This window comes from Stegastes partitus, unplaced genomic scaffold (genome assembly GCF_000690725.1).
Source record: "Stegastes partitus isolate 25-593 unplaced genomic scaffold, Stegastes_partitus-1.0.2 Scaffold447, whole genome shotgun sequence".
Lineage (NCBI taxonomy): Eukaryota > Metazoa > Chordata > Actinopteri > Pomacentridae > Stegastes > Stegastes partitus.
The window spans coordinates 123,875-134,659 of NW_007578178.1; the positions used below are offsets into that span (position 1 = coordinate 123,875).

The following is a 10,785-nucleotide window of genomic DNA, read 5'->3' on the forward strand; positions in this document are numbered from 1 at the left end:
TAATGTGGATTGTTCAGGTAGTTCTTCAGTAAAAACGAAATTCATAAATTTATCAGTAAAAAGCAGTCCACAAAAAAAATAACTGACAAGCCTAAATCCTAACAAAGATGGAGTTTAGATGTGATACTTAAATGCTAACTGCATCATCGTGCTGGTATCCATAAACCTAAATAAAACAATGCTCGTGTTTTTATCTCACTGTCATTAAAACCTCTTCTATCTTACAGACCTTCAGTTTGCCACAGAACAAACCACAGAAGCTGTGAAAAGAGCAAAAATCGTGCTTGTTGCACAAAGATGTCCTAATACGGCCTGAACAGAATGATTAGAACTGGTGATAAATTCTCAGATTGACTGTCTTCAATCAGCATCACTGGAGTCTTTAACATTCTAATCAGCCGTTCAGCTGATTTAAACTCATTGTGCTAAACGGTATCACTGTGTGCACCGCGCTGAAGAGAGACGTCTGAGGAGGTTGGAGGGAAAATAATTAGCCATCACGGCCGAGCTAAAGGCTACAACAGCCACATGTTCCTGTAGCAACAGCTGAGGATATTATCTGGGAGTTTGAGGTGCAAAAACAACAGAGAAAAACTCAACAGGATGCAGCATACACTGCTAAACTGAATGAAAGTGGCTCCATGGAAGAAGAAACAGGTTCTGGTTTAATTCTGAATGTCTATGGAAGGAGCTGGAACAAGGAACTGATGTAACTGGAGAGGAGTGGAGCAGTCAGAAAATTAAAAAAAGCTTCATTAAAAGCTGTGAAAAAGGCCTGACTGTAGTGATGGTCTCAAACGTGTGATGCTACAGAACTTTGGGTTCAGGGTGCCGATGTGTTTTTCCAATGCGACCTTCATTTATTGTATCATCTAAATAACACCGGAAACCAAAACCACAGCGTCTGCTCTGTTAAAAGGAGAATAAAAAACAGTGGATGGCAACTATTTCTGTCAGTTTAAACCTATTTTAGAGAAAACGGTGTCTTGTACCGTAATTTTCAGACTATTGAAGCACCTGAATATAAGCTGCAGCCACTAACTTTAAAAAGAAAAAAAACAGTTGTACATATTCAGGCCGGATTTGTCTTTAAGCTGCATGTGTCCACGTTGTAACATGAGATATTTACAAAGAAAGATTTTTTGTACTTTTAATTAAATACGTACCGGCAACGTACACAAATACGTAAATGCTTTTTTCCGAACAGTGTCTGTAACATGGCTGGTTAAAAAAGATTAAAACTAGAGCAGCCTACCAGGAAAAGTCATTGATCGCTATCTTCATCTTCCTCCTGCACTAAAACCACTAAAGTCGTCTTCTTCAGTGTTGGAGTTGAACAGCCTCAGAATTACTTCATCACACACTTCCTCAGTCTCTCTTTCGTTGTCGCTCTCGATGTCACTTACATCTTGACGCAAATTTGTAAAAATCCATAAATTAGCCGCATCGTTGTTGAAGCCACAGTGTGAAAAAAGTAGCGGCTTATAGTCCAGAAGTTACAGTAAGTAGAAAAGGCTCCATGTCTGTTTCTGGCACAACAACCTCCACATTTTAACAGTGTAGTCGACCATTAATGACCCTGCTCGTTAGTTATCACTTATTTACATTCTTCCTTTACAAGGATCACTGAGGACGGTTTGGAGAGTTTTAGTAAACATTTTGAGGTCTGACTAATGTGAATAATCAGCTTTGGGAAAGACAAAAGTGTTTCACGTATCAGTGTCAGAGCGAGTCCAGAGCAGGAGTTACCTTTGGAGCGTACAGAGCACAGGGGTCCATGTTGCCCTGCAGGCTGACCTTCCCTCCCGTCCGCTCCCTGAAAACATGCACACATCACAGGACACACGAGTTAATCCCTTAACCGGCGGGTTAAGTATTTGATGAGCAGAGCAGGAAATGCAGACGCTTGTTGACTTAAAATCCTGCACCCGGTGACACAGCAGGGACGAGGGAGAGGTCAGCAACGGTTAACCTGCTGCAGCGGCTTCAGGCTCATTCCTGCAGTCTGATCAGACTGTGAGGCTGCAGCAGCTTTTGATTCTTCTCTGTTCATTTCAGAAATGTTTTACGGCCTCAGCTACAACAGAAGGAGCCACTAACACGAGCTGATGTGCAACTCAAAGCTGGGCACGGAGCAGAAAGTCACTAGAGTAAGACGAAGCCAAAATGTTACCGTGCTGATCGCGGGTCCACGGTCCAGTCCAGCCCGACCACCTCATAATGAGACTGAGACAAATCCTCAAGAGCGTAGTGACCGTCCTTTGCAAACACAATCTGAAACACACACACAGAGGGACGTAAAATGAACAAATCTCCAGAGGAACATCGTTTTGACCTATTTTTGGTGAATGCTGCCCCCTGCTGACGACGACGCGTAACAGCGACTCTCCTCAGACCAGATGAATCCTTAATGATCCCTCCAGGGAAACACAGTGTTGTTGAAGCAACACAGCGCTGATAAGAATAGAAGCGAGCACTGAAACTAATATAGCAGCTACTAATAAGCAAAACATAAACAGAACGATGCAACAGATGAATAAATAAACAGAGTTGTTGCAGCTGCTGTGCAGGATGAAAGGGGCTGAGGTGGTTCTGCAGTGTTTTCGTGCAGACCTGTGTTACTGCGTGTCAGAACGTACTGTATGTGTGTATTTGTAGGCGTCCACATTTAAAAGCATGTTTAAAAGCGGATTTTTTTCTGTCCCTCCTACCATGGGAACATCCTGTCCTGCCTCCTTGAGTTTATCTTTGACCCGGCGAGCGATGTCTCGGAGGTACGGCAGGGAGAACTCCTTAAACTCTACAGGTCCCAGGATGCCGGCGTGAGACTCGAACACCTGCAGAGCCTGAACAACACAAACAGAAGAAACATAGTTAAATCGGAGGAATGCAGGTAAGTTCCTCTCAAAAGGAGACGCTATAGCTGAAGAAGCACTATCAGTGTTGTGACAGCAGGAAACACATTTAATGATACAAAGGAAAAGTGAGCGAAAAGCAAATCTTCATCGAAACGTTTGAATGTAGTGGATTAGTTGTAAATCCAGCAGAGTGTGAGGTGTGTCCCTACTTTTACCTTCACTAAAGATGCAGCATAAAAGTTAGCAAATGTCTTTTCGTGTAACAATATAGTCATTTGTAAAATCATTGCTGGGAAACAAAGATAAAACATTCTGGCGGGTATTTGAATGAGCCGATCTTGATTCCTAAAATCTAGAGATCAGCGGTTGGATTTGTATTATCTTTGATTAAATGATAATATCTGAGGGGGGAACTTTTTGGGGTTGCAAGGTGGCTCGGTGGTTAGCATCGTTGCCTCGCAGCTGGAAGGTCGCCGGTTCGCGTCCCGGTGAGGACACCCGGGATCTTTCTGCGTGGAGTTTGCATGTTCTCCTCATGCAGCGTGGGTTCTCTCCGGGTTCTCCAGCTTACTCACACAGTCCAAAAACATGCTGAGGTTAATTGGTGATTCTAAATTGTCCGTAGGTGTGAATGTGAGTGTGCTTGGTTGTCTGTCTCTAAGTGTGGCCCTGTGATAGACTGGTGACTCCAGCCCCCTGTGACCCTAGTGAGGATTAAGTGGTGTATAGATAATGGATGGATGGATGGACGGATGGATCTGAGGGGGGTACTTTTTGTAAGTGGTTCAGTTAAGGCTACATAATGGAAACGTGTCTCCTGTGTGAGTTATTGCAACATACACAAAAAGGTTTTTTTGTTTGTTTTTTCAGTCAAAACATAGTTTGTAGAAGACATTCGGCTTGAGTCCAATAAACTGTGACATGAACAGCTCGGTGGAATCGCTGGTTCTGCCTTTAGAAAACCGGAACACGTTTCCACAGCTGGAGGAACTGAACGATGCATACGTTCTAATCTATCATGAACATCACAGTTATTACATATTAGTGGTGTTGATGATTGTTATTATATTGTACAAAATGTTGTATTGTCTTGTACATTGTCTTTACAATCACGTTCGGTGTGTCTCTGGTATTTGATGTGTGGCAGAATGCAATACTTCCCTCACATTTTATCAAAATGGCAGCAGCTCTCTTGTGGTTTTAAATTAGGCGCAGGCAACAACATCGGTAGAAAAGGATATATGAGAGGAAACATGATGACAGAAAAAGACTCTGCATAGTGGTCTGAGCTCTGTTTGTGTTTGCTGATGAGATGTCATCTCTTTCTACAGGATATAAAGTCACAGAGGTGTAAACTCTACTATATTCAGTCTGCTGGGGAAGCTGTGCTACCAGCCAGACGTGTGCAGGTATCAGGATGAGGTGATATCTGATGAACTTAGTGCATCGAAATCCAAACAAATTGGGAGATCCGATGTCGATATCCAGCCCTAAACTATGGAGAAGTAGTGACTAACAGCTACAGGAGTTGAAGTGTACATTAAAATCCTTTTAAATGTAGGTGTGTGCCTGCATTTTATACGTTAATAAGCAAAGGATATGTGTTTTCATATCCCTTTGCTTAACCCAGCTGACATTATTTGTTATTAAATCTGATGGTAAAGGAATACTGTTCTGCTCCCTGGTGCATGAAAATGTTTGTGAACGAAACCACAAGCCATCGCACATGTGGTCAGAATACATTTTTATAATTCTGTGCGTCATTTCACACCACGTAGTTGCAAAGAATGACCTTCTGCCCCTCCTTATTCCTAACGGTAATCATTTCACAAGTTTTTTTTTTCTAATTTTTAGCCACAAGAAGAGCTTAAAACGTGTGGATACGACACACAGAATGTGGAAGTGGAGTTTTATTAATACACAAGATCATGATATCACATTTATGGACCGTTGTGTGTTATTTTTATGAGATGTAATTCCGTGTTTTACTGCTTTAATCATTATTAAACAGCATTTTATGAAGTGTCAGGTCAGATGTGTTGACCATACGAGTGAATTTACCCACTTTGCTTTTCAGGAAGTGAATGTTTCCTATTTCAGCTAGCATTCCTGGCAACACAGCTACGACAGCTTCACGTTGTAAACCAGGTTACGTTAACTCTACTTCACTTTTTCTATTATTTGCGACTCACTCAGATGTTTTTATAAACCTTTATTCTTCACCGCAGTTCTATAACCAACTTTGCATTTAACTACATACATATGACTGCGAATAAACTTTGGAATCCTCCAGTGCTGCTCTTACTGGCTCCTGGTCTGTACTTTCAACTGATTTTAATTAGCTGGTAAACATTTACACTTCACTGCTTTCTGTTAACCCCACTGTCAAGTTCATATGACTCAGATGCTTACTGCAAGGTAATCCAACTACTTTAATGTTTGCTATTTTTTGTTTTGTAGCACATTCTGCGTGTCAAAAGTGTTTAAATTATCTCCACAATTACTGTGGAGAGCTAAATAATAATGTTTCATTCCAGAGGTCAAGGATGCTCAGAGGGACGAGAAGCTGTCCAGGTATGACGACAGGCTCTTTACAGCCACCCTGCTGCCCCAAATACGGAACACTGCAGTAAAAATAGCACTGTGCTCTGCCGGTATGACACTGTCTAGACTTGGCGTAATGATCCAGGTTTGTGCTCCCAGGCTGTGCTCAACTTTTTGGGGAACAAAAAGGAAAAAAAATGCAGCCCTCACTGTATTCTGAGCTGATACTGAGAGGCAGGTCTGTTTCCAAGCAATGTTTGCAGTAGCAGCTACTATCAGCAAAGACTACTTTTGTATGTAATACTTCTGAGGAATCTTATCAGCTACCTACATATCATCAGAAGCTGATACTTTCTTTATTATAATAAGTCATTTGTTAAATGTGTGTCGTCATGATGCTGGCTCGTAAAACTGTAAAAATTTGACGAGAGACTGTACAGCAGCGGTCTGACCTGAGCTCCAGCTGCCACCTGACCCAGCAGATACTCCACGATCACATCCGTCAGCATCCTCAGCAGCATGTGGCTGGCATCAGGGTGCCGGTAGAGCCAGCGCTTGGCTTTAGAGTGAGTGTTGGAGCCTCCGCCTTCTATCATGTAGGACATGAGCGTCCACTGTGGAGGGACACGGCAAAGCAAGATTTAAATCTCAGTTCATGCATCAAAACTGTGTGTGCAGACTTTGATATTTGTCTTTGAATGTGTCTGTGACGATTTCTAACCGGAGCTCCGGTGAATCCAATGAGAGGCACTTTGCCCTCGATCTTGTGTCTGGTCAGTGTGATGGCCTTGAAGACGTAGCCCAGCTCCTTGTCCACGTCCACCTTGGTCTGCAGACGCTGCAGGTCCTCCGGCTCCTTCAGCGGGTCTGGGAATGTGGGACCTTTACCCGGCACCATCTGGACGTCCATACCCATGGCCTGGAGGGAGGAGGCGAGAGAAGGTAAAAGATATTGCAGCGTTTTTGCTTGTACAGACACCAAAATTATCCAAAAACCACATTACTAAGGCTGGGGATTTATCAGTGAAGGAAAAAAAAAATATGAACGTTTTCCCAGGTGGTGCATTTTTGGCCATACACCAGTCACTAAGACTTGTCTGGTAGCTCAAAGCCTTGATCTGCATCACTGAACTTTTCATGTGGTTTATTTCAGTGTCAAGTGACTTTGGTGGTCTGTAATGCAACACGTTCACACTAAATCATATCTGACTTGATTTGACACTTAACTCAAGTGCGAGATGAGTCATCAAAAGAGGGTGATTTTGTCGAAGAAATACAAAAAAATAAGAGTTGCACGAACATTTAACACATGAACACAGCATTTAATGTCTGACTGCATCCATGCCCACATCACAGTAAAATGCTATGTAAAGGTGTTTTAATCAATTTGTGGCCATTCAGGGGCAGAAAACCAAAACAATCTGACAGATATGAGGCTGCATCGTCAGCTAATATAGACAGATTTTCCTTTAACTAACAATCAAGGATGTTTCACAATATTTAGTTTATATGGGTGCATTAGTTTATCTATGACTATGGACAGTCTCTCTATTTAGAAGCAGCTTGTTGAAAACCCATAAAATTAATGTTGGAGGTGAATTTGTAATCTGCATACATCTGTCTCTTTGAAACACGTCCCAAAACAAAGCTAGCTCCACAGGTACGGGACAGAAAATACCTGTCTGTTCAAAAGCATCAACCAACAGCGCAGTTTAAAACTCGCGTGGATTACTTTTACACATAAAGGACATCAGGTAAATTCAAGCCCTGACCGAACAATTTCCCACAGTGCTGATTAGACCGATCAGCAGCAGGTAAATCTCTCGGCCCACACTGCAAATTTAAAAGCAGAAAACACAGAAGCCCCTCATCGCACCTTTAACGTCAACACATATAATAATCCTGCTCGTTCCTTTGAATACGGCAGACTGTGGATATATGCCAGATGGTTAATACACATAAGTGAATGCAAAAGCTCATAATCGACATGTCAGCAGTGTAAACAAGCAGAGCTTCTCTCCTAACAGACTGTGTCAATGTAAGATTTTCATCAGTATTATTGATCAGCCACACAGGATCAAGAAGACGTTCTGCACACCGGGTTAATTTTTTCTCTCTGGAGAATTATAAGCAAACAACGTGATGCATTTTCTATCCAAAGCAATCAGTCTGTTCCGCTATCAGCTGCCACCGAATCCAGAGCATAAAGCCTGATAAACACCCAGAATATCCATTAAACAGCCATGATGGATACACATGAACTGCGTGAACCATCTTACCATAAAACAGGCGTTTATTTCTGCAGTTTGAGTGCAAAACCTTCCAGGTCTATTTATTTTACATGCTGACCTCCTCAAAAACTCTCATCAGCCATTTTCTGCCCCCTGCATTCACACATCTTGCTTAGATATTGCTCAGAATCCCCTATATATAGCTAAATGTTTATGTCCACTTATCTCACTTAACCTGTAACAATCTGTTAGGCATAAAAGTAAAACTACAAGTTAAAAAAAAGAAACAATAATTTAAAAAAGCTCTATATAGTGGCCGAGTTTGCCACAATTTCTGCAACCCAGAAAACCTCTTTTGCAGTGTTTTACAGTAATTCAAGTCAATGTGAGAGTCAAAAAGAAGGATTCATGCAAGTTTAAGTTACGACACCTACAGGTCGTCCAAAAATATTACAGATAAACATGTGCCCTACCTGTGGGACAACCAGGATGTCAGAGAAGATGATGGCAGCATCGAAGGGAAAACGTCTCAGAGGCTGAAAGTAGAAAAAACAGAAATAATGTCTTGAGGAGAACATCCTAATCCTTCTGTATTCTCACCAGTATCAAACGTTTGTTAGCTGCTTGAACGTTAACAGCGTGAATGTAGATTTTTCTCCATGGATCCAGAGCGATACCTGCAGAGTGAGCTCACAGCAGGCCTCCGGTGACCGACACGTCTCAAAGAAGTCCTTCCCTGCTCTGGACTCACGAAACTCTGCAAATTAGATTCAAGAAAAGATGAATGAACGTTGAGGGGATCCTGCACAGTGCCATGAAGGAAAGGCAATGCTATCCATAATATTTCAGAAAAACGTATTCGCAGATGTTAGGGGTTTTTGGAAATGTAGACTGTAATTTATATTATATTGTCATTTTCCATGTCAGAAAGAGAGGAATGAAGATCAGACATCTGTACCTGGCAGGTATCTCCCAGCTTGTCTCATGCACCACACAGGGACATGTTGGGTTTCTTCACCTCGCGTCGCTCGCAGGAATGTATCATTCTTCAGCTGAGGAAAGTCTTTGGGGCTGGATGGAGAAACACTGTACGTTAGTGTCAGTCTGAACAGAAAACATTCCTGCTACAGTGGAAAGAGAACAACATCAGAAAGCAACTATTGTTACTGTAAAGTTTGAAACGCAGGTCTTCTTTTAGCAGACAATAAGTCACATTTATTACGCCCATGTATCACAATTATCTTATTACTCACACTGATGTATGAAGCTTCACTATAGCACGAACTGATGCAAATTTGTACATGTTCTAGCTTTAAAATGTTCGCAGCAAGGCCATTTGAACTGCTCAAAATTGTAAGTTAAATTTCAAAACTGTGAGAACGGGGTCTTCCTGGCGTTCATCACAGGAGCTGGCTTGTGTTATCTAAAATACAGGCGTACCCTCCCTTTCCTCACAATCATATTGGTCATCAAGCTGAGGAGCCGTAAATGACAGCGTGATGATGAGCGATAACACTCCTCTGCTCTCTTATCACCTCCCAGCAGCAGAAAAACGGTTGAATGAAGGGCTTTGGATGGACTAAAGTTGCATTGCAAACCGACCTGACCAACAAAAACTCCACATGAAACTAACTATGATAACTCTAACTTTGGATTTTATTGGGGCTGAACAATAACATGATTTTGCGGAGTACATGTCAGCATGTGTGACTCAGGGTTGAACCAGAAATTCATGTCCTCCTCCTCCTTGTGTGTCACACTGTTGATAGTGTCAGATGTGTTAACGCTCCGTCACATGCTTTAAATCTATTACACACAATGACTTGTTAAAAAAATCCTATCACATATTAAAGAGGAAAATCTTTCAGAAAAATCGCAATTAGATGTTCTCCCCAAATTGTTCACCTCTAATACATGCAGCACATTTTTATATAATGGAAAACTGCTGCTGTCAAATATTTAAGAAAAAATACAAAATATACTTTAAAAAAAATCACAATCATAATTTGAACTTTATCTCAGCTCCTTTATTCGTCTGGGAGGATTTAGAAAAAGTTATGACCCGTTATCTATCTGGCTTTTACTCAGCAGAGGTCAGTTGACAATACGAGCTGTTCTCACAAAACATGTTTTCTAAATAAAGGCCACATTAGAGGTTGAGCCCATGACAACTAAACCAAATAAATATATCAAATTGTGAATTAGGTGAATTATCAATGTGCCGAATTTATCAGAACAGCCACAAAATTGGCTTAAGCAACTCAATTATATCAAAGGGAACTAATCTGTAGATACAAGCAAAAAAAACCTTAATTTGGTAGATTTCTGAAAGAGGCTCTGCATAAAAGCAGAAGCTGCCTTAATGCGGGTTTATATGCAGTATAACAGAGTGGAAAGTGATATTTTTGTTGCGTAGGCAGAATTAAAAATGGTGGACATGGTGCCAGACTGCTGTTTCGCAAAAAATAAACAAAAAAAAAAACGTTTTCATAAGAATGACACAGGCGGGTTGCGTAAGGTCAGTTTTGACAGCTCGCTGCCAAAATGCTAGAGATAAACCAAAAGCACTGTGTGGCTGAAGCAACTACGAGCAGCTTCACTTACAGGATTAAGTCGTTCTTGCTCATGTCGGCAGCGCTGAAGAGGTGACAGGATTCTCAGAAACTCCTCCGTCTCTCTCTGGAGATGTCAGTAGCAACCTGCAGCCCCTCAACTGTCATTTAAACTCGCAACAACTATCGGCCGCTGAACTCCTTCAAAGACAGGGGCGGCCATCTTGGAAAATCACGTGACCAGACTGGAAGGAGAATTGAGGCTTCAAAATAAAAGCTCTTCTTTCTCTCTTTCTTTCTTTCTTTCTTTCTTTCTTTCTTTCTTTCTTTCTTTCTTTCTTTCTTTCTTTCTTTCTTTCTTTCCAGTGAAATATTTATTGAAATACTTTATATATATGTATTTCTTTACACAACGTTGTGCTATTTATTATAATAGTTGTTTAGATACTGTTCCATACTGAACACACATAAAAACACAATATTTTATTAGATTTGATAGATATATTTGTAAATCAAGAGTCAGATGGGAGATCTATCAAAGTTAGAATGGATCTCTTAAATAAGAGCTAAATTTACAAAGGAAGCCAACACAGAAGAGCG

The 10,785-nt window shown here is 41.2% G+C and overlaps 1 protein-coding gene across 1 annotated transcript in view; it reads right to left on the bottom strand.

Annotated features, from left to right (window-relative positions):
• The window catches only part of urod (uroporphyrinogen decarboxylase), a 12,068-nt gene extending 1,654 nt beyond the window's left edge, over window positions 1-10,414 (bottom strand). Inside the window, exons 1-9 of the mRNA XM_008286293.1 lie at window positions 10,238-10,414; window positions 8,592-8,704; window positions 8,311-8,390; window positions 8,107-8,169; window positions 6,124-6,321; window positions 5,855-6,016; window positions 2,712-2,846; window positions 2,174-2,274; window positions 1,750-1,816 (exon numbers count right to left, since the gene is read on the bottom strand). Coding sequence (XP_008284515.1) covers window positions 1,750-1,816; window positions 2,174-2,274; window positions 2,712-2,846; window positions 5,855-6,016; window positions 6,124-6,321; window positions 8,107-8,169; window positions 8,311-8,390; window positions 8,592-8,704; window positions 10,238-10,260 — 942 coding nt within the window. The 5' untranslated portion in view covers window positions 10,261-10,414. The remainder of the gene's footprint in view (window positions 1-1,749; window positions 1,817-2,173; window positions 2,275-2,711; window positions 2,847-5,854; window positions 6,017-6,123; window positions 6,322-8,106; window positions 8,170-8,310; window positions 8,391-8,591; window positions 8,705-10,237) is intronic.
• Between the last annotated feature and the right edge of the window lie 371 nt (window positions 10,415-10,785).